Source organism: Hyperoodon ampullatus (genome assembly GCF_949752795.1).
Source record: "Hyperoodon ampullatus genome assembly, chromosome: 2".
Taxonomy (NCBI): Eukaryota; Metazoa; Chordata; class Mammalia; order Artiodactyla; family Ziphiidae; genus Hyperoodon; species Hyperoodon ampullatus.
The window spans coordinates 13,886,767-13,909,879 of record NC_136915.1 but is presented as its reverse complement, the minus strand read 5'-3'; the positions used below and the strand labels follow the sequence as shown (position 1 = coordinate 13,909,879).

Genomic DNA, 23,113 nt, shown 5'->3' with positions numbered 1-23,113 from the left:
AGAAGAGGGGCTTTGGTGCCCAAGAGACTGGCTTTGAATGCTTGCTCCATCCCCAACTGGTTGTGTGACCTTAGGGCAGTGAATTCACATGTCTGAGCCTCAGTTTTCCCCTCTGTAAAATGAGTCTAGTTTGAGCACCTCTTTCTTGGGCGATATGTCGTGTCCTGATGGAGTGGCTGTTTGTAAGTGGTAGTGAGAGTTACAAAATGATGATGGAAGGAGGGAGAGAGGTGGATAAGAGAAGAATGGTTTGGGAAGCAGAAGATGGAGCAGGGAGTGAAGAGATCCCTCCAGGCCACTCACCCCTAGCGCAGAAGACCCCCACTCTCCTGGAATCAGAAAACGGCACGTTCAAGACCAACTTGTGGCTGTGAAAGAGCTCTTCAGGGCCATCGCAGCTCAGCACCATTGGGGACATGTCCTGCAGGTCTGGAGAGAGTGGTGCCCATGAGACAATCCTGCTCCATCCCACGCCATCACCCTGGACAACCCCATACACCCTTTCTGTTGCTCACCATCCAGTGATGTCAGCTGGGTGCTGCTGAGGTCGATCTCCCTGGAGCTGAGACAATCCCGGTCACAGTTCACCAGCAGGACAGCCCCATAGCCCTCAGGGCCCCAGCGCCAGGTTTTCTGTGGCAAAGCAAGAGGCCTTAGGGTCAGTGAGACCCAGGGATCTCTGGGAAGGGGTTCTGGACATGGCTAGAGCCGTCTGCTTTGTTAACTTGGAGACTTTTGTATTCTGGGTTTGCTTAAAGATTTATAGAGGGATCATAGATTTGGGGAGTGGAGTTCCAGGTCCCTACACCCAGAGCCAGTCCATGCTTGTGCAGTGAACAACAGCTCCTCCCAGCCATCCCACTGGAAGAGGAAGGGTGATGGCGCCAAACTCAGAAATGGCTTTTGCCAGTCTGCTGAGCTTTGGTCCTGCCAGCAGACTAAGACTGCCTCGCCCTGACCTTGATGGGGCTGGAGGATTCCTGGGAGACTCTCCCCATGCCAGTCCTCTCCTGGGGCCTGTCCCACAGTTTTCTCTGACTTTCACTTGAGATCCTGCAGGCCCTGCAAGATAGTCTGGGCTGAGAGGTGGGGAAGATGACTGGAACCCTGCCTCTGTGATCAAAGCTCTTCATGATGTGCTTCTTTTTTTTTCTTTTAATTTATTTGCTTATTTACTTTGGCTGCGCTTGGTCTTAGTTGCGGCATACAGGATCTTTGTTGCGGCATGTGGGATCTTCAGTTGCAGCATACATACTTCTTATTTGCGGCATGCGGACTCTTAGTTGCGGCATGCATGTGGGATCTAGTTCCCCGACCAGGGTTGGAACCCCAGGCCCCCTGCATTGGGAGTGCAGAGTCTTACCCACTGGACCACCAGGGAAGTCCCCTTCCTGACGTGCTTCTACTTTATCCCCACCAGACTGTGCAAGACAGGGCTTATTTTCCCCATTTCACAGAAGAGGGAAAAGAGGCTCTGGGGTGTGAACCCAAAGTCACATAGATGGGATTCAAACTTGGGTCTGGGGGACCTCACAGGACAACTGCTAACTTATATGGCACTCTTGTTCACCCCTCTGGGTAGATGCTTCTCTGTACCGGGGCCCAAGACATGATTTATGTCATAGGCCCCACCCACCACTTTGCCCAAGCAACCTTGTGCAGTGAACAACCTGCACAGCCATCCGTGGCAGCCCTACCCCATCTTGTCCACAAAGTCTTATATATGATTCAGGCTTCCTCTGTGGGGTCTTTCCCTGAAAATCATATCTTCTACCCTCCCAGGATGGCTTTCAGATACATCCGGTGGGATAATGCCTTGAGCCCACCCCATCTTCGTCCTCACTCTTCAGGATCTGTCAGTTGCTTGACAAGTCACCTACCACGCTTGGGGGTCCAAATACAGCCCAGGAAATAGAAAAGGCCTCAAGAAAAAGAACTAATCCCAGTTCTAAGGTGGCACAAGAGAGACCCAGAGAGGGTAAGCTGTTCTCCAGGAGACACACAGTATGTTGATCACACAGTGTAAGTTAAGGCCCATTCATGCTGATTTGGGAGTCCTCAGATGGCTTCCCTATACTGTTGGATACCACAGACCCTAGGAATCCATCACCCTTCTGGAGGAAGAGCCCACTCCACCCCAGGACCACCCCCAGGTTTGCCTGTCAACTCTGCCATCTTGGGGTAACCAGGAGAGTCCCACCTTGTCGCCGTGGCTCCTCTTCACCTTGCCCGTGCGGCCCGTGTCGACATCGAGGGAGATGTCTGCAAAGAGATGTAGAGGAACTACCAGGGCTCCCCAGTCCCACCCTCGCACCATAACGTCCAGGTTGGGGCAAGCTTCGGCCACAAGCCCTTGAGAACCAGGAAGCCCTTTTCTGGGGACCACACCCAACACCTGAGAGGCCCTTGTGGCAGTCCCGTGTGGTTCTGGGTGTTGGAGGGACCCAAGGCTTTGGCTCTTGAATTTTTGACTCATCTATGTGGGCTGAACTGCTAGCTCTTGGGGGCCATGACTCTGGAGGTCGGGATCAGGCCTGAGGTTCTAGGTGCTGGTTCTGCAGTTCTCAGGGCCACCTGCCGGGGTCTGGCCGAAGGTAGCATGTGGCTCTCCATGGTTTAGTGATGTCTTGAAGTTCCAGTGAGTGTGATAGGCAGACTCTGGATGAAGGAGGCCTATTGTGGGTCTAGCTGGTGACCCATGGGCAGTGCAGTTTCCAGATTCTTATGGCCCTAAGTATGGCTGGGACTCCACCCCTGAGGCTCTAGAGTGGATGAACCGCCTCTGAAGAAGCCAGGCTCCTCGATGGGGGAGGAAGATGTCCATGGGCCTTGCACTTGGGGGCTCCCCTAAGACCGTCAAGCAGTCAGCATGGAGGGGTGGATGTACGGAGAGCCAGGGAGGTGGGACTTACCTGCGCCAGTGAGGTAGAGTACACTTTGGCCCAGGGCACCATCCTTCCGCAGCCCGAAGTAGGAGACTGTCACCTGTGGGGACATGGTCAGCCCTAAGCCAGCACGGCCACCCCTTCAGAGATGGCTGTGACAGGGGGAGTGAGGGGACACTCCGGCGGCCCTGCTTAGAGGTAGGGGAGGCATGGGGGGCCCAGCTACTCCCTGCTGCTGAAGGCCCAAGGCCCACGGGCTCCCGGCTTGGATCCAGAGCCCCCTTCTCCAGCTGGAGAGGCTCTGGATGCCTCCTCAGCTGCCAGGACTGGGCTGAGGGGCAAGGAGGGCCACATGGGGTGCGGGAGGATCCCAGAGGGAGCAGCTGGACCCTCAGGAACCCATGGGGATGTCAGAGAGAAAGAATGAGGGAAGGAACAGCTGTCACTAGGGACAGGCAAGTTATTCAACCTCTCTAAGCCTCTGTTTCTTCATCTGTAAAATGGGAACAAAGACCACCCCCCACCCCACCCCATAGTAGCAGCCCAAGCTCACAGAGCTTTCCCCATGCCCTAGAACCCATGGCCAGGGCTCCACCCGGGCCATCTCAGTGAGTCCCCAGGATGACCCCAGTAGATGGGGCTCAGAGGTAGGATTTGAGCTCCAGGGCCCCTACTCTCAACAGCTGCACAGTCCCCACCTTTTTGGTGTCGTTGGAGAAAAGGCTGAATCAATGAATCGGGAGTCACTGTGTGTGTGGTGGGTGCCTGAGGGTGAGTAAGAAGGGTATCCTCTGTGAAAGAGAGGCTTCCTGCTTCCTTAGGTGGGAGACACACACCCTGATATGTACCTGTGTCCACATGCGTGCATGTGTGTATGGGTGCTACCGAGAACTCCTGTCTGCACAGGAGTGGGGGGCTTGTTTGGGGTCTGTGTGGAGCTGTGTTAAAGGGGGTGTTTGTGAATTGAGGGGGCGAGCAGGAAGGCTGTGCTTTTTTTTTTTTTTTTTTTGCGGTATGTGGGCCTCTCACTGTTGTGGCCTCTCCCGTTGCGGAGCACAGGCTCCGGACGCGCAGGCTCAGCGGCCATGGCTCACGGGCCCAGCCACTCCACGGCATGTGGGATCTTCCTGGACCGGGGCACGAACCCATGTCCCCTGCATCGGCAGGCGGACTCTCAACCACTGCGCCACCAGGGAAGCCCGAAGGCTGTGCTTTTACGGGCACATTCGTGTATGTGTGCGTGTGACGTTGGGGCATTGGGGTGGGTTTGCATGTTTGGGTGTCTGTTGAGTTGTATCAGGATGTGTTGCATGGATGTCGGTGGCAAAGTCTTGTGGGGTTTGGTTGAGTGGGGGTGATGGGTGAACGGGGTGTGCTTTGTGGGGGGCTCTTACCTTCTGTGGGGAAGTAGCCTCTTACCTTGAGATCGTTTAAAGCCTTACTGGCTGCATTCACAGATATGATCACGTCCACGCCGGCATTCAGGGGCCAGTAGGGCTTACCTGTGGGCTCTGTCACCTGTGCTGTGTTGTAGACCGTGAAGACCTCCACCCCGGAGCTCCCAGAGACACTGAAGGTCTCAGCGCCCTTGGGCACATCACTGATAGAAAGGAGAGAGGAGAGCATCCGGGGGCTCAGGAGAGAGACCGGTGGGGTAGTGGGCTGGGGCTACCCAGCTATGCAACAGCACCCCCTAACAGCTGGAGTGGGGAGCAGCGGGGGGTGAGGGGCCTACTGGCCAGGAGACCAACCTGGTTGGGCCCCAGGGCTCCATCCCAGCTCTCCACTGATTCCCATGTGACCCACCCTGGGCACGTCATCCCCGGGCCTCAGTCTCCCCATCTGCAACATGAAGGGCTTGGGGCAGAGCAGTGGCTGTTGAGCTCTGTTTTAGTGGCTGTTGAGCTCTGTTTTAGTGGCTGTTGAGCTCTGTTTTAGTGGCAGAGCCCTTTCAGTGGACCTCGCGTGGAACCCCAGACAGAAGAAGGACAAAAGGGAGAGGAGGGTGGTGCTGAGCCACGGTGTTTAACCCTTCCACTCCCACTGCGGCCCATGAGGCTCCAGAGAGCAGAGACTGAAAACCTCTGGACATCCTCAATCCCCGCCCTCCCCCAAAGCTTCCTGCTTTTATGCTTCCAAATTCTCTAACCCAACAAGAAATCCATTCGAGACCACCTCTCACCTCCTCCACTGCCACCCCTTCACGCACCTAGAGTGCTGAGCAGCTTCTTAAGCCCACCTGGGCCTGCTCCAGTCTGTTCCCCACTCAGAACAGATCACGTCGTTCTTATGCCCAAAAGCAACGGTTCCCATCACACACAGCAAAGTCCTCACAATGGCATTCAAAGCCCCTCCTGATTTGCCCTCTGCCACCCCCCGGGAACCTCCTCCACCCCACTAGGCTCAGTCCTCACTCACTCTGCTCAAGCCACACTGACCTTCCTGATGTTCCATGAAGCGGCCAGGCTGTCCTGCCTCAGGGCCTTTGCACTGGCCGTTTCCTCGGCATAAAATGCTCTTCCCCCAGATATCCACAAGGCTCACTCCTTTACCTTCTTCAGGGCTCTGCTTAAATGTCACCTTCTCAGTGAGCACCCCCTGCCCATCACTCTACTTAATGCTACACCTTGTCCCACCTTCTCCCACACTCTCCTTATCCCTGCCACTCTGCTCTGATTCTTTTTTGTTTGTTTGCTTGTTTAACATCTTTATTGGAGTATAATTGCTTTACAATGTTGTGTTCGTTTCTGCTGTATAACAAAGTGAATCAGCTATTCGTATACATATATCCCTCTAACCCCTCCCTCTTGTGTCTCCCTCCCACCCTCCCTATCCCACCCCTCTAGGTGGTCACAAAGCACTGTCTGCTCTGATTCTTAATCATACTGTTAGGTATTGTCCGTCTCTCCTGCTAGAAGGTCAGGTCCACCAGGGCAGGGAGTTTTGTCTGTTTTGCTCATTGCCATCTCCCAGGACCTATAACAGTGTCTGGCATGTGGTCAGTCTCATAAACACTTGTTAAATGAATGAATGGATTCATTTGCCCCTAGTCTGCAGGGGGGATTCAGGCCCATCTGCACCCAGTGGTACAGAACTCGACTGAGGCCATACCCTGCAAATTTCTCCCCGTCTACCTGATATACCACATCCACCCAATACTCCAGAGCTCTGGGCTCCAGAAAAGGGGATCAGGAAGCCCTCAGTCTGCCAGGCCCCAGCCGGGGGCACCCATCTTCTGGGCCTCCATGCTACTTCTCAAACCACCAGCTGCTTCCAGCCACAGCAGGTAGGGTCCAGCCTTCCTGGGCCTTAGACTCAGAGAGGATGCTCTGCAAACTCGGGCTACAGGGCACCAGGAGCTAAGTCAGCAGGGCCTCTGGGGGCGCTTGTCCTTCTTCAACCCCTGAATAAACCTGAGCTGTGTGCCTCCCTGTCCCAACCCTATGATGGGCCCCAGGGTTCCATGAGGCCTTTGGCCATGTGGAACACACACCCTGGAGGGGAAGTCGGACGAGGGAACTACATGTCAGGGCTCCCCACTGCCGTCCCCCAGGACAAAGCCGTCAGCCTCAAGGCCACCACCCAAGGTCAAGTCAACTTGCAAACGTCCACCCGACTGCAAAGATGCCAGGGCCAGAAGGGTCCTTTGATACATCCCCCTGCCTCCATCGTTTCCTGTACCCCTGAGAAACCATGCAAGTATTAAAGCCCCTGGAGAAACCAGACACCCCTCCCAGATCCCTGCCGTGGTCACTCAGTCCCCACAAACAACTGCCCTCACTGACAATGGTGGTGATGGTCGTAGTTACAACAGGCCCAAGTCCCACTCAGGACCTGGCTCTCTGATGCACATCATGGCCCCATAAGGCAATTATTATTCTCGTTTTAAAGATGAGGCTGGGGTGGAGAGGGGCCCCTGAGCCTTGCAGGCTGCTGGCAGGACCCACAGGTCCTCACCCCACTCCTGGCCTCACCGTCCTCAAGAGGCACTTTCAGGCATCTTCCCACCTTACATGCCCTTTGCCATTGTTTAGTCAGTTGCCATAGGAAACTAAGGCTCCCAGACTTAGAACCCCCATTTTCCATCTCCAGACTCAAAGCTGTCTTTTGAACATCTCTTTAGGGTGTCTAACAGGCTTTTTCCATTTAACGTGTCCAAAACGAAACTCTTAGCTCCCCACTTCTGCCCCACCCAAACCTGCCCGTGTCAGGCCACAGTTGCCCCATCATCAGATTCATCCTGGCCTTCTCCCCTTCCCTCGAGCTCACATCCAGTCACCCGTCAACCCTGTCAGCGCCCCCTTTACAGCAGCACCTGCTGACATTCACATCTCTTCCACACCTAACGTCCTGGTACAGGCACCAGGTTTTTCCATGTGGATTTTCACAATAGGCTGGTCCCCCTGCTTCTTCTCCTGCTGCCCACGATCTGGTCTCAACACAGCAGCAGAGGGATCCCCTTAACACAGAAGTCATTCAGCATCCCTTCTGTTCCCAGCCTTTCCCCGGGGGCTCTGCAGCCTGCGCGGAGTTGGCTACGCCCTCCTCACTCCTGCAAACCCAGCTCTTGCTCTCCCTCCAGTTGCCAAACTCCCTCCTGCCTTCGACCCTTTTTGCACTTGGGTTCTCTTCGTTCACAATCTTCAGCTCCCGAGCGTCCGCTGGGACCTCCGTGCCTCCTTTCCTTCTCAGAGGTCTTCCCTGACTGCCCTCTTTAAGGCTGTGTGACATGGGTGACCCCATGAGCCCCACACTCCCTAACCCCATGACCCAGCTTCATTTCAACCCATGGCACTTGTCACCTGACATGTCATGTTTATTTGACATGTTTTTCTATCGTCTGTCTCTCCTGTTTCTCCCTCTAGGATGTGGGGAATTTTCCCATTTTACTTTCACTAAAACTACTGTCATCTCAGCACCCAGCGTGGTGCCTGGTGTGAGCAAGGGGTACAAGAAAGCCCTGTTTTATGGATGAGGGCAAGGCAACCCAGGAACGTGGAACTGTACCCGAGCAAGAACCCATGGGCCTTCCCGGGACAGACCCCCCACTCCACCATGTCTTCTGCCTGCCTCTTGTTTGTAATTTTAGCCTCCTAGGCCTTCCCCCAAGTTCCAAAGAAAAAATTTAATCAGAAAAATGAGAAAATGCAGAAACAATGGAAAACAGCCAAGCAAGACAAAATAATAATAGTTTAGCCATTAAACAAAGTCAAGGATCTTTAGTTCCTCCTTAAGGGCTATAGATAATATTGTGAGCCACGTCCTTTGAGCTCTTTTGCAGATACTGAAGCCCCCACCAGGTGGAAGAAGTTAATTATATGCTGCGCACAAGCACATAGATCCCAGACCGGTTGGAACCAGAAGGTTGATGATGTTGACTCCCAATTACCTCACCACCAACCAATCAGAAGAATGTCCACGGGCTGATCACACACCCTGAAACCCTCTCCCTCACCCTGTCTTTTTTTTTTTTTGCGGTACGCGGGCCTCTCACTGCTGCGGCCTCTCCCGTTGCGGAGCACAGGCTCTGGACGCGCAGGCCCAGTGGCCATGGCTCACGGGCCCAGCCGCTCCGCGGCATGTGGGATCCTCCCGGACCTGGTCATGAACCCGCGTCCCCTGCATTGGCAGGCGGACTCTCAACCACCGCGCCACCAGGGAAGCCCCATGCTCAGCTTTTGATGCCTCATCCACCCTTCACAACAACCCTCGCAGGAACATGTTGCTGTCCTCATTTAGCAGATGAAGAATTCTTCTCAGAGAGGTTAAGTAACCTTCCTGGTAAAGGATGGAAGGAGCAGCAGGTTTGTCTTCTATATTATGCTGTCCCACTGACTTGTAAATGAATGTGTGTGCCCTGAGCGTGTCCCGGGCGGGGACCGGAGGAAGGAAATAGTCAGGGAAGATGTAGGAAGGAGAAAGGAAAATGTTGAAACTTTGCAACACAAGCGCCTCAGTATGATCCCGTGGGAGCTGGCAGGATGTGGGGCATGGAGGCAGGAAAGACCTCTTCCCCCTCCACGCACCTGAACTTTGCAGGGGTGAAGTCAGTGCAGACCAGGAAGATGGCACCCATGACCTTCTGGCCCCTTTCTGCCCTAAGACAATGAGACTGTGGAGTATCTTCATAGGCCTTGGGTCAGAGAGGGGTCTCAGAGGTCATCCTGGCCAGCTCCTTGCCCATCACAGAACTCTGTGCTTGAACAGGTCCTGTGACAGGCAGCTCACTACCTTACAGCCCTCTGTGCTTTGACAGCTCAGGTAATTAGAAAGCTTTTCCTTTTACTTGGCTGCAACCTGTATCCAGAAGCTTCCTCCCACTGGGGCTCCACAGGCCACAGCTTATCTCAACTACTCGGAAGTTGACCACCTGGTCTCTAGGGAGAAGAGAAACACAGCAGTCATGGACTCCCTCCCATGCCGTCTATCCTACCTGCTGCTTGGATACCACCAGCCCTTAGGGACGATCTCAGGGGTCAGGGGACCCCTCTGCCCAGCCTAGGGTCTGGGCAGGGAGGGCAGGGCATTGTGCTGGGGGAGAGGCGAGGGCAGAAGGGAGAATAATGCAGAACTGGATGGAAAGGCTGAGGAGCAAGCTGGCGGGCAGCCCTTGAGCAGACCAGGCCAGCCAAGCCTGTGACTCCCCCTTCACACTTGATCAGCCACCTGTCTGCCCAGAGCCCCAGAGGTGCCACTCTCCAGGTGTCCTGGACTTGACGTTCCCTGGACTGAAGCCACAAGAAATGCCCTGGGACCAGCAAGCAGGACCTGGCAAGTCCTCTCAGGTACGACCAGCTCTGTGGTCGCTTCTGCCAGGAGCCGAGAACCACTGTGGCCAACAGTCCCACGGAGCTGGCCAGACCCCCACAGGCTCCAGCCCTAAAGAACGTCAGCTCCAGGGAGCACACGGAATCCTGTTGGTGCTGTCGGCCGCTCTGCCTCAACATGCATTTCCTGAGCACCTACTGTGCCACGCTGGGCACCAGGAAAGAAGAGATGAGTCACCCCTGGCCCTGCCCTCATGGCATCCACCCAGGGCAGGGACATCACGGTCCCCAAAGTGCTTTTACTCCGTTCTGATTCCATTCCCACGGCCCCTGTTTGCTGAGCACAGCAGTTATTATTCTTCTCCCCATTTTACAGATGACGTGAAATTCAGAGGGATGTCACATGCGGGGCGACAACGGAGAGCTGAGATGTGACCCCACTCAGGGTCTGACTCCAAAGCTCATCCTCTGCCCTGCCTCACCCACCCCTCGCACCAACCCAGCAACGTAGAAGATTCCCCAATAATGGGCTCTCTTGGGGTTGAGCTCATAGAATTTGGGATCAGGCAAACCTGGGTTCAAATCCCAGCTCTGCCATTTGTTGGCTGTGTGACTTTGGGCAAGTCTCTTGACATCTCTGTGTCTCAGTTTCCTTGTCTGCAAAATGGGGATTGTAGTAGTCACTACCTCATAGGCTTGTCGTGAGATTTAATTGAGATAGTACAGCAAGCACTGTGAGCTGAAGATGGTGCTGTCACCATTGTCATTACTGTCACAAGGGGCATGGGGAGCAGGCAGACCCTGGCGAATAGGATTCTTCCATCTCCCTTCACTCTCAGACCTGCCCCCAAACCCGGTTAGCGATGCAATTGTTAGCGTCCACATCTGAAGGTTTTTTAGCTCCCAGACTAAGATGGGAGCCCCTCGGGGGCGGGGGTGGGTCGTATCATCTCCAGGTGCCTCAGTCCAGCACAGAACTGAACAAGGAGCAGGTGACCAGTAACATTTGTTAAGTGACCACAGTGGGGCAAAGGTCACAGAAAGTTCAGGCCCCCGTGTGGCTTCCTCCTTGGTCCTCCCTGGGAGCTGGCTGTGGCCGACAGAGGTTGGGGAGGGCAGTGGCTGACATCACATCACAGGCAGATCCCACATCGCAGGCAGGGATATTCCCCTGAGTGTAGAATCACACAGGGTGTAGCTGTGTCCTCTCCCTCTTTCCTTCCTTCCCAGAGATAAGAATCACAGGTGCCTTATGCCCTGTCATTGCTCAGCTAAGGCCACACCCAGAGAGCCTGCGAGGAGGGCTGGGCTGGCCAGGCCTTCTTTCAGTGGACCCCTGCCTGCCCAAGGATGGGGGCTAGAGATGGGGGGGTGGCAGCTTTCCACCCCAGGCCTTCCCAGCAGAGGCAAACAGGAGCTGGGGGCCAGAACATCCTTAAGAGAAGAGCCCTGAATGAAAAGTCAGAATCATGAGTCACTTCTCCCCTCTCAGCCTCAGTTTCCCCATCTGCAAGATGGGAAATTTTATGGCTGTGCTCCGTGGATTATGCAATTCTCATCTGTAAAATGGGGGCCAAATTCACAGGTACAATTAACGGGTGATATTATCCTCATCTAGCATGGGAGGAAACAGGCTCAGAGAGGCTAAGTAACTGGCCTAAAGTCACACAGCCTGCAAGGAACAGCCTGACCCTAACTGGTGGTTATGACTGGTTACCAACCATCTTGTTCTCTGCAGTCATTGAATTGACTCTCAGAGACCCCATCCCAATGGAGCTTCCTCCTCTGGGGCCCAGGCTGCACAGAGCCCAGCCTTCCTTCTCGTCCAGGTCCGGAAGCCCCAGCCCACCCTTTCACTACATCTGGCAGCCTGGCTCAGACCACACCCTCTGCAGGATCCTCCTGAGGAATTTCTGGCCTTCCCTTTGCCCACCCTCCCAGCACGGCAATGGAGACCCAGGTGGGGGTAGGCAGGGTCATAAACGTGGCAGGGAAGGTGTGCTGGAGAAGCGCTTGACAGGGCTTCAGGTGGCCTTGGTCTCAAATGCAGGGTGACTGGGTTCTCTGCTCTGGGGCCCAGGGTGCATTTGGAGACCCAACTCAGGTCTGTACCTGCTGCGAGGCCAGGCTCCTGAAAATTTCCAGCAGGTCCCAGCTCCCTCGGCACCCACCCCTGGGTGGCAGCATTTGGAATCGCCCCCACTGCTCCCAGCCCACAGCTGAGGTCCCCCTCCTGGGCTCCCCACATGGCTGAGGTCCTTGGCTGGGTGTGGATTTGCCAGTTCCTTCCAGCCTCGCCCCCACCTCCCACACATCTTTGAGCATCAGGACCACTTGGCAGAGCTGAACAGCTGCTTAGAAGCCACAGCAAAGGGAATGGAAGCGTCTCTGGACATAGCAAAGGAGAGGACAACACATCACAGGGAAAGCATTTTGGGGGTCAAAGAGGCATCTACATCACGGGTGAGCGATCACCCCTCCATTCCCTGCATCTCGAGTCTTTTCTCGGGGTCCACTGCCTGGCCCCGGGCCCTCCACCAAGAGAGGAAGGCGGGGATTGGGGGGAGGAGAGAGAAGTGGAGTTGGAAGTGATAGGAGCAGCAGGGGGAAGAGGAGACAGTGAAGGATGAGGAGAGGTTCCAAGACCAAAATGATGGGAAGGAGAAGCAGGGACAGGGAGGGGGCTATAGGACCAGGAGAGGGGAGGGAAGAGTGACTGAATGGATTCCCAGGTCTCAAAATGGGAGTTAGCAACGAGGACCAGGGAGGAGGGACATCTGTAGACTTAGGGGGCGTCTGACCTCTGGTACCCTCTCTGATGCCAGTATTTTACGTTTCAAGAACTCACACTACCCCATTTCACATCCAGATCCTGTAACTCCCTGGCCTCTCCTGGCTCCGTGGACCTTACAGGGCACCCCGGCCTCATAATCTCCAAGAACCCTCGAATCTAAACATTAACATCACTTCCAATGAAGGAATGTGATACAGCAACGGGACGGAACAAGTAGGAGAGGAGATCCTCACCCGGCTTTAAACCCAGGTCCCAGCCCGGCTCTCGGAGCCTGTCACTCATCATGAATTATTATTGGCATCAATCCTGTAATTATCCTGCAAGGAGCACAATTATGTTTCATTGTACTTCTTCGCAAGTTAAAAGCATTAATTTACTCAATGTAAACATCAAGAATATATAGGTCAGGACTACCCTGGTGGCGCAGTGGTTGAGAATCCGCCTGCCAATGCAGGGGACACAGGTTCGAGCCCTGGTCCGGGAAGATCCCACATGCCACGGAGCAACTAAGCCAGTGTACCACAGCTACTGAGCCTGTGCTCTAGAGCCTGTGAGCCACAACTGTTGAGCCCGTGTGCCACAACTACTGAAACCCACGAGCCTAGAGCCCGTGCTCCGCAACAAGAGAAGCCACTGCAGTGAGAAGCCCGCGCACCGCAACGAAGAGTAGCCCCTGCTCACCTCAGCTAGAGAAAGCCCACGCACAGCAACGAAGACCCAGCACAGCCAAAAATAAATAAATAAAATAAATTTATTTTTAAAAAAAAGAATATATAGACCACAAGTTTTACAACTCTGTTTTGGCATTTTGGGTTTTTGAAATACAGGGAACCCCAGAAAAGAGAAGTGGTCTGGGTCTTTTCTCTGGCTCATCTGAGAGGCCCTACAGAGACTCCCTTCCCTGTGCTCCTGGAATTCCAGTCATCTTGGATCCAAGAGTCTATTTGGCTTTGAGGCTTGTGTAGGATTACGGGAGGCTTAGAATAAATCCAGGAGATCATCCCCGGCCCCACCCAGCTAGCCTTCTCCTCCATCCCTAAGGATAAATGTTCATGTGATCTCCAGCCTGGGGCTCTGATTCTGGCCTCTGGGTAGCCAGGGAGTGCCAGGCTGGACCACTAATGGATTCCCCATGCCACACCCCCTCTTTTTTGGCATAAGTCCTCTGGGGACCACCTCCAAGAAAAGGACAGAGACAGCCAGGGCCGTCTGGCCAAACCCAGGGGGTCGCGGTGGAGAGCTAGCCAGCTGGGGTTAGGGTGTAGGATCTGCAGTACATTTGAGTCAGGGGATTTCTAAGTTTCCTTGGGCTGGGACACCCTGGGGCACACAATTACTCCCAAATAACGAGCCTAGAGAGCACATGGGGGAATTAATCACATCCCATGACGTCACTCCCACACGCCCATCTCCACTGGCTCTGGAATGTTGGGAGTCTGGGCAGCTCAGGTGACCAGCACAGGTGACCAGCACAGGTGACCCTCTTCTGGGGGGCTTCCGCCTTCTACCAGCAAGGCCAAACAGAGGCCCCTTGCTCGGCCTCAGCTGGAGCCAGGCACTTGGCACTGGGGGTGGGAAGGCCCCAAGTTCATCATCAAGTACAGCCCCTTCATCCTAGCCAGCCAAGGCCCTGGAGTGAGCTTCAGGCTCCTCTTAAACCTTCCCAGGTTGTCAACACACGGCCCCCTTCCTCCACCTGTCTTGACAATTCTACATCGCCTTTCTCCACCTATCAGAGACCTCAGTGGCTGGAAGTTCTTCTTTAGGTCTACTTTTAAACCAACTTGCTGCAGAATAAACTTCTGTTTTCTAGTTTAGAGATTCTCTGTGGCTATGACGCTAGTCACTACCAACATCCAGGGTGAAGTTTCTTTTTTCTTTTTTTTTTTTTTAACATCTTTATTGGAGTATAATTGCTTTACAATGGTGCGTTAGTTTCTGCTTTATAACAAAGTGAATCAGTTATACATATACATATGTTCCCATATCTCTTCCCTCTTGCGTCTCCCTCCCTCCCACCCTCCCAATCCCACCCCTCTAGGTGGTCATAAACCACCGAGCTGATCTCCCTGTGCTATGCAGCTGCTTCCCACTAGCTATCTATTTTACGTTTGGTAGTGTGTATATGTCCATGCCACTCTCTCACTTCGTCCCAGCTTACCCTTCCCACTTCTCATGTCCTCGAGTCCATTCTCTACGTCTGCGTCTTTATTCCTGTCCTGCCCCTAGGTTCTTCAGAACCATTTTTTTTTTTTAGATTCCATATATATGTGTTAGCATACAGTATTTGTTTTTCTCTTTCTGACTTACTTCACTCTGTATGACAGACTCTAGATCCATCCAGGGGTGAAGTTTCTTGAAGGGCTCTTGGGTACAGGTCCCTCACGGTGCTCACTCAGGACCCCAGAGCAGCCCCCTCTCCCAGAGTCAACCAGAGCACAGCAGCTACAGACAACCAGGCAGCTTCCCCTTGGCTGGGCCACGGCCCACACTTGAGGATGCTAAAGCGCTTGGTGATCCCAAAGGAGTTTACAGATGGCATCGCCCCATTTTCCCACCACACACCCGCTGATCTGTCCTCTGCTCCTGCCACCCTCTGAGACAGGATGGGAGGAACAGATAGTGGAGGAAAGGGAACCCACAGAGCTGTCAGAGCTGTAAGCACTTCCCACTCTCACAGAGCCAGGGGCCCTACAGGTGCATGCTCACATTCATCCTCCCCCTAAGCCATTAACATCAGTGCTATTGCTTCCCCATTTGTCAGATGAGGTAACAGGCTCAGAGAAATGCAGCAGCTTGCCCGGGGTCCCACAGCCACCAGTGGATCTAGGATGCGAACCTGAGTCTGTCCAAGTCCAGAGTGTGGGTGCTTTACCGCCACGCTAAACTGAATAGGGGGCTCAGTTCATCCTGCCAGGGCCCAGAGAGGGCCAGTGGCTTGGCCCACACCAGACAGCAAGTCAGTGGCAGAGCCAGAACCAGAACCTAAGTCTCCTGGCTCCCAGTCAAGTGCTTCTGTCCTCAGTCAGCAGCACAACCTACCAAGTAGGGCCTGAGGTTCTGAAATTACCTTCCAGAAATAGCCATCCCCTGGGGTGAGAACAGGGGTCTGGAATCGGGAAGATAGGGGCTCACAGAGACCTCTTCCCTACTTTTTTTTTTTTTTTTTTTTTTTGTGGTACACGGACCTCTCACTGTTGTGGTGGCCTCCCCCGTTGTGGAGCACAGGCTCCGGACGCGCAGGCTCAGCGGCCATGGCTCACGAGCCCAGCCGCTCCGCGGCATGTGGGATCTTCCTGGACCGGGGCACGAACCCGTGTCCCCTGAATCGGCAGGCGGACTCTCAACCACTGCGCCACCAGGGAAGCCCCTCCTCCCTACTTTTGATGTTAAAGCAGAGTTACCAGATAAAGTACAGGATGCCTAGCTAAATTTGAATTTCAGCTAAACAGCATTAAAAAAAAAAAAAAGTATGTTCCATGCAATATACTAAAAAAAAGCATTTTTAAAAATCTGAAATGTAAACTTAACTGGGTGCCCTGTATTTTCATTTGCCAAGTCTGGCAACCGTATGATAAAAGGGCAGCAGAAAATGGGATCTCTGTTGGCCACCCAGATGCAAGAGAACCAGCCCCACGCCAGGGCCCCCAGCATGACTTAGAGCCGAGGTCTGGCCTCCCAGGGCTCCTGGCTCTCCCTCCCCAGCCCCAGGCCACTGCCCCAGAGAGGGAGGCAGGGAGGTCTTCTGGGGCATAGGCTTCCCTGAGGCCAGGTGAAGCTGAGCCCAGCTCAGATCCCACCTTATAAGAGACCTCAGCCCCCACCTACTCTGGGAGGGAGACTCCCACCTTGACTGCCCCCTGCCCATCTGCAGGGGCTCTGGTACCATCCAATCCAGTAGAGATGGAGCTCATAGAGAGTGTGTCGAGTTGGAAAGACCCCCAGAGACCCCCAAGACCAACTTCCTCAATGGCCAGGTGGGGAAACTCACACTGGGCCAGGTCCCTGGACCGCCATCTGGGTAAAGCCAGGCCAGGGAGGATTGGGACCAACAGGGGAAGCTGATGCTTCCACTGCCCCTCAGGTGCCATCAGTGCCATAATCGCCATCATCCTCCTGGCAAACACAAGCCCCAGGCTTGTTCCAAGTTCTTTTCCTCTATTAAAAAACACATTGAAACATAAGCCCAGGCTTATTCCAGTTCTTTTCTTTTATTAACACATTGAAGCATTCCCTAACCACTTCCTCTTGATCCCAGTCGCCCTGGCTGGCCTTCTAGGATCAAGCTGCACCACACACACTGCCCCTCCCCACCTCAGAGAGATGGGTCGTTGGCAAGAAATTGAGGGCAACATCAGGGGAGGCCAGCCCTGTCCCCCGTCTTGAGCAACAATTCATTCTGATGCTCCACACAAGTTCCACTGGGATGTCAGAACGCAGAACCCAGACCCTAAACCCTGGCCCCAGGGCTCAGAGCTGGAACCCTCATCCAGTGGCCAAAGACTTTACCCTGGTGCCAGGAGCCAGAGCCCCAAGATGGACCTGATATCCTAGTCCCTCTGCTCTGCTGTCAAAACAACCTCTTGTCAGCATCCTCCAATACGCCCCATTCGTCCACCAGGCGCCCACCCCGTTGCCGCGGGTCCTCCAGCCCAGCCCAGCCCTCTGCAGCCAGGTGGGTGCTTTCGGCTCTCACCTGTGAACATCCACGTATGTTTTGATTCCCACCACACACACAGCGTAGGTGGGCTTCTTCAGGGACAGCCGCACCGCTCTCTGTGGGGCCATCCTGTACCCCGGGCTCCAAGGCTCCACGCGCCCTGGCTTCCTAGCTCCTCTCCGAAGCACCTCGTTGCCAGGAAGGAGCGTGAGTTCTGAAGGTTCAGTGCTTTCCTCCTCCCTTTTAAAGTCACACTATGACCTGATTAGCCTGCCTGAGCCCGGTCCCCACCTCCTGGCTCCATGCCCATTCCTCCTCACTCGGGCCTGTCAACCCAAGAGGCTGAGGGAGGAGGCACCCAAGGCCTCTCTGGGGGATGGGGAAGAGGGGACCCCTGGTGGAGCAGGGCTCATCTGTCAACAGGAGACAAGCTCCCCAGCAGCCCCCGTCCCCCTTTCTCTAGCTTCACCTCTATCCTCAGACTCTCAGCGCCTGAACCCACACGGTAATTAAGTCAGCATTTTCTGAGGGCTCTGTGCTGGCTAAGTGGCTTGCAGATCTTATGTCATACATTAAGGGATCAGTTAGCACGTAAAGGCACGGTGCAATCAGACTGTTCCGGCTCTGCCACTTACAACCTATGATCTTAGCAAGTTCTTCAACCTCTCCGTGGCTCCGTTTCTCCATGGAGAAGAAGATGACAGTTGTAGCCGTGGTACCTGTTCCACTGGGTTGATGTGGGGATTACCTGAGCTATGTGTAGGAGGGTTAGCACAGTGCCTGGCACCTAGTATCCACTAGAAGAAAGCCTGGCAACTATTACTAGTCTCCTCATTTTACAGGAAGAGACTGTATGAGGGGACACAGTCCCCACCGCCAGAAATGCCCAGCCTGATTAGGGAGATGGGAAACACAAAAATGGCATAGACTTTTACTTGGTTACTTTTGATTTCGAAGATCTTCCTGGCATGATCTTTCTTACTGCCAACATACCTGATTGCAAATGTTCTTGATCTGCAAAGTTCATTACACCCAAAAGCACTGAGGCAGAGTCTAGGTTGGCCACAGGGATACGGAACCCAGCAAAACAGCGCTTCAAGGATGTGCAATGATTTTGATCCATCACTCTCACCCCTCCCCATTAACCAGGACCTGAGCCATTTTGTTTATCTGTAATGTAATGTGGAGTGGATAAAACAGGCTCCTGAAGAGCATGTGGGGATATTCCCATTAGAGAGGGATGGATGGATGGGTGGGTGGGTGGGTGGACAAATTAGAAAGAGGGAGGAAGGCAGGTTGGTGCATAAAGAGCTGTCTGCAAAGATGATGATGATAACGGTGATGCCACTGGTGATGACGATGATGGTGATGATGATGACAGGTGATGATGAGATGCTAGCAAACGCGTCCATAGCCCTCACTGTGTGCCAAGCACTGTTCTAAGTCCCTTCCATGGATTTACTTATCTAACCCTCACGACAATACTAGTTGACAGGCACTGATTAAGCCTGGAATCCCAAGTTCAAACGGACTACAGCCTGGGTGTGCGGGATGTGTCTTTTATGGGTTGTGGGCAGGGCAGGGGCCTGGGCAGGTCATGGTGTCTTAAAAAGAAATGTACTCAGAGCTGGAGGAAAGAAGGAGGCAATAGCAGAGAGTGGGCAGAGAGGCTGAGAGGAACACAAATATCCCCATTTTACAAGAAGAAACCGACAAGTTTACAAGAGGCACCGACAAGTTAAAGACCCTTTCAAGATCCGTAGCTGGAAAGTGGTCAAGCCAGGACTCTAGCCCAGGCCATCTGACCCTAGAGGGGCTTCTACTGTGGAGGCTTCTACCTGGGAGGCTTCTACATGGGAGGAAGAAGAGCGTGTCCTTTTTACCTTTTCCTCGTGCTTCTGTGTAGTGTTTGCTCAGTTTTTATAAGCAAATATTTTTACCTTGGAAAAAAATAAAGTCTCTCTTGGAAGAAAAATAAGAACAGTTTCCTGTTCTCGGTGTCCCTGCCCACCCTCTGCAATTTGCTCCCTTCCTCTAGTTTCTTCTGGTTCTGAGAACACTTAAGACACCAAGACCTGCCCAGACACTTGCCCTGCCCACAACCCACAAAAGGCACCTCCTGCACACCCAGGCTGTGGTCTATTTGAACTTGGGATTCCAGGCATGATTGGTCAGGTCTGGGAGGAGGAGGGGTGGGGGGGCCAGATGACATCATGGCCCCTCTCCCTTCTGGCAGGTAGAACACAGCTGGGTTTGCCTCCAAACACAGCGCTGTGCAGGCGCAGAGGCCTGGGGGTTGCTGGGTGGCCGTGAGATTCCAGCACAACTCCAGGACGTCCCTGGAACCACCCAGGGAAACTGTAGCAGGGAGGGGGTCTGGGGCTGGTGCTACCATGCCCAGCGCCTCACTTTTCCCATTCTTCAACAATTTTTTTGAGCACCTGCCATGTGCCAGGCATTATTCTGGCACTAGGGATACAACAGTGAAACCAAGTCCCTGCCCTCATGGGGCACACAGAGCAGCAAGAGGGACAGGGAATAAACTGGGAAGCTAGAGAGTGGGGTGTCAGGAGGTGGTGAGGACAAACAGAGCAGGGTACGGGACAGAGAGGATAGGGGTGCTGCTTTGATCAGGGAAGGTCTCCGAAGTAATGATACTGGGACCGAGTTCTGAAAATGAGACCTTCATGATCTCAAGGGCTCTTCCAACTTCTAGGTCATCTAGGATTCCATTCTCCCTGCTCCAGTCTCCCTGTCCACAAAGCAGGGCTGTTGATGGAGCTCAGAGTTTCCAAATGCCTTCAGGGGTCAGGCAGATAACATGTGTGAAGCTACCAAGTACAAGACAATAGGGACAAGTGGCAACTGTGGCAAAGGGAATAGAGCCTGCTTTGGCCAATGTATTGAAATTCAATGTTTCTTAAAAAGCAGAACACTATGGTTCAAGTAAAACGAACTCATTTGTAAGTCAGACCTGACCCTTGGGCCTTTAGTTAGAGACCCCAGCACTGACTGTTTATGAATTGCTGGATAAGGAGGGTATAACTCTGGTTGGGGAAGTCATATGATGCCCATGGGGATAAGCTACCTGGGCCCAGGTGAGCCTTGGCACCATCGGGGCATGGAACCTGCCTGTCTCAGGCCTTGTGACCAGTCAGAGTGGGCTCTGAGCTGTTCCCATGAGAGCTGACACCAGCTGTGGGCTCTTCCACTCTGGGGCAGCTCCCCCCCACCAACCAACACACACACACAGGGTCTGTGCCTGAGCTTTCCTAGGACAACAGTGGAGGGAGGGAGGGAGGGAGGGAGGACCTGCAGAGCTTAGCTCCTAGACACCCTGCCCTATGGCCTTTCTCCATGCCCCACGCCCCTGAGCACCACGGGGACAGTTCCCTCTGCTTTCCAGAATCCTCAGCTTCAAGCTGGAAGGGTCCCTGGAGACCATCAGACCAGCTCCTCCATTTCCCAGTTGGGTGAGCCAAGGCTCAGAGAAGAGCAATGACATCCCTGAGATGACACAGCAGTCACTGGATCCAAGGTTTTCCTTCCTTCCTTCATTTCTTCATTGAAAAAACATCTATTGGGCACTTTTTGTATACAGGTGCTGTTCTAGACATCAGAGTTCTCACCACCTGTTGAGTCCTCTCAGTTTCTTATATGGACACACCCCTCTGGGACCTCCCAGGTCACCCCCAACACCCTTCTGTGCCCCTGATACCCAGAGCAGGATCCTGGACCCCCAGGTGGATGGAGGAAAGGCCCCGAGGGCTCTTGAAACCACTAGGTGGCATTTTGGGCGTGCTCCGAGAAGCCCCGGTTCTTTATGTCTCAGAGCAGAAAGAATTCAGCGAGAGGCAAAGTGATAGATAAGAAGTGATTTAGTAGAATAGGACGCTTGTGAAGCTGACAAGCGAATGGGCAAGAAGGTGCCATGCCCCGAGAACTTAGTGGGCTACAGTTTTATAATCAAAGGAAAAGTGGGGAGGAGGAAATGACCACCTTCTTCCTCATTCTTGAGCAGATGTCATGCTTCCATCATCAGCTCCTCCTCCAAGTTGGGCCTGGGAGTTTTCTTGTCCCTATGTGGTCAAGCCACGACTGTGTATGATTGATTTTATGTGTGCAGAGAGCATGTCCTAGGGGTCATTAACTTATTGAGCTCACTGGGCAGGATGTGGGACTCATGCCACCATTGTTTTACTGTTTTGGGCTATGTCTCATGCTTCTGTTGAATTGCTTCAATGTTAAGCAAGCTTGCTTGCTTTTGTGGCTAAGCAAACCTGTTTTCTTGAGTGCTCATTAACTTACAGAGGTCTCCCATACTTTTTTCTTTACTTACAATCCCCTAGTGAGATTAACTATTTAATTTGTCCCTTTACTCTCTCCCTATTACTCTGACTCAGCCATTGTGAGAAGGCAGGATACCCACTAATTCCTGCAGGGCCAGAGCTCCTGGGGCTAGCAGCTCTAATGGCAGGAAGTGGTGGGGGCCATGAGTCACCCAACTCGACCCACACTGTCCCCTCAGGGCCCCGACACCCCAGCCCAGGTCACCAGGGACCTTCAGGAATCACCAACTCCTTCCTTGGCTCTGGGACATCTATGGCTCCACGTGGCAAGGTCAGCAAAGCTAATGACACCGCTTGGGGGGCTGGACTGGGCAAGGTCCAGGCCTGGGGGGCTGCAGTCAGGTAGGATCAGCCCCACCTCCGCAGGTGGCCAACTCAGCAGCCGCTGCAGCACATCTTCTCCTTCCCCACCGCCAGCATCGAAAGTCACACCACCTGACCCGTCTGCTCTCCCTCCCAAATCTCTCTTGACCCCACCCCATCCTCTCTGTCCCCACCCTCATCCCCGTTGCTGCCCTGGTCCCAGCCACCATCATCTCTCAGCAGAGATCTGAGCTGCCTCCTGGTCCCCCAGACCCCAGACTGACTGCATTCCATGCTGCAGGCAGCAGTGATCTGTCTGAAACCTACATCTGATGACATCATTCCCTGAGAAGCCTTCCACAGCTCCGTATGGTCTCAGGATAAAGGAAGGTGGGCAAAGCCTACGGCTGGGGGCTGCTGTCTGGGGTTCCAGTCTGGGCTCTGCCATTTCTTAGATTTCAGGACCCTGGGCAAATGATTTACCTTCTCTGAGGCTCAGTCTCCTAATTCATAAAGCCTGGAATAATGTAGAAATTATTAAGGACATATGTAAAGTGCCTGGGGCAGAGTGGATCCTCAAAAAATAGAAATTTAGGAATTCCCTGGCAGTCCAGTGGTTAGGACTCGGTGGTCTCACTGCCAGGGCCCCGGGTTTGATACCTGGTTGGGGAACTAAAAGCCCATAAGCCACGCGGTGCGGCCAAAAAAAATTAGAAACGTAGCCTGGCATTCAAGGCTCCCAGACCAGGCCCCTGATGATCCTCCTTCACTCAGTACCTGACCCCTATCTTGATCATTTTCCTCTGGGCTGCACTCCTTCCCCTCCTGGGGTTTGCTCCCTGACCTGGGCTTTTCCATGAACCTCTGCCCATCAGCAGCCTTCCTGTTCTCCCTTCCCCATTTCCACCTCTCTTCCTCCAGCATCCACTCCACAGGAAGACTCAACACTTCCACTTCTTTCATGGATTCATAGCCCACATCCTAATAAAAAGAATTTGAGATGGCTTACAAAATATATCCAGGATGTGATTGATTTTTTTAAGTGAGAAAATGAAGTCAAAGAGTAGGAAAGAAAGAAAAAGACAGGGAGAGGCGTCCTATCTGGTTGGCAGACTTAGCTGTGAGTTTCCTGGTGGCCCTGGAAAAAAGGGAAATGCAATCAATTCTGTGAATCATGGTGCTCAGAAGTTAAAACTAAACCAGTTGAGGAATAGAAGCCTGGCTCTTCCAGGCCCTGAGAACTGTGAGAAATGCCCCCACCACTGGGTGTAGTTTAATAACTGGGGGAAGGGTGGAATATTAAACTAAGTAATTCACAACATCGTTATGGTTGGGTTTGGCTTGATTCACAGATA

The 23,113-nt window shown here is 53.5% G+C and overlaps 1 protein-coding gene across 1 annotated transcript in view; it reads right to left on the bottom strand.

Moving 5' to 3' along the window:
- PADI1 (peptidyl arginine deiminase 1) overlaps window positions 1–17,267 on the bottom strand; it is a 34,211-nt gene extending 16,944 nt beyond the window's left edge. Inside the window, exons 1-6 of the mRNA XM_079719546.1 lie at window positions 17,143–17,267; window positions 4,305–4,485; window positions 2,913–2,985; window positions 2,201–2,262; window positions 516–633; window positions 304–429 (exon numbers count right to left, since the gene is read on the bottom strand). Of these exons, the coding sequence (XP_079575672.1) occupies window positions 304–429; window positions 516–633; window positions 2,201–2,262; window positions 2,913–2,985; window positions 4,305–4,485; window positions 17,143–17,234 (652 nt within the window). The 5' untranslated portion in view covers window positions 17,235–17,267. The remainder of the gene's footprint in view (window positions 1–303; window positions 430–515; window positions 634–2,200; window positions 2,263–2,912; window positions 2,986–4,304; window positions 4,486–17,142) is intronic.
- Between the last annotated feature and the right edge of the window lie 5,846 nt (window positions 17,268–23,113).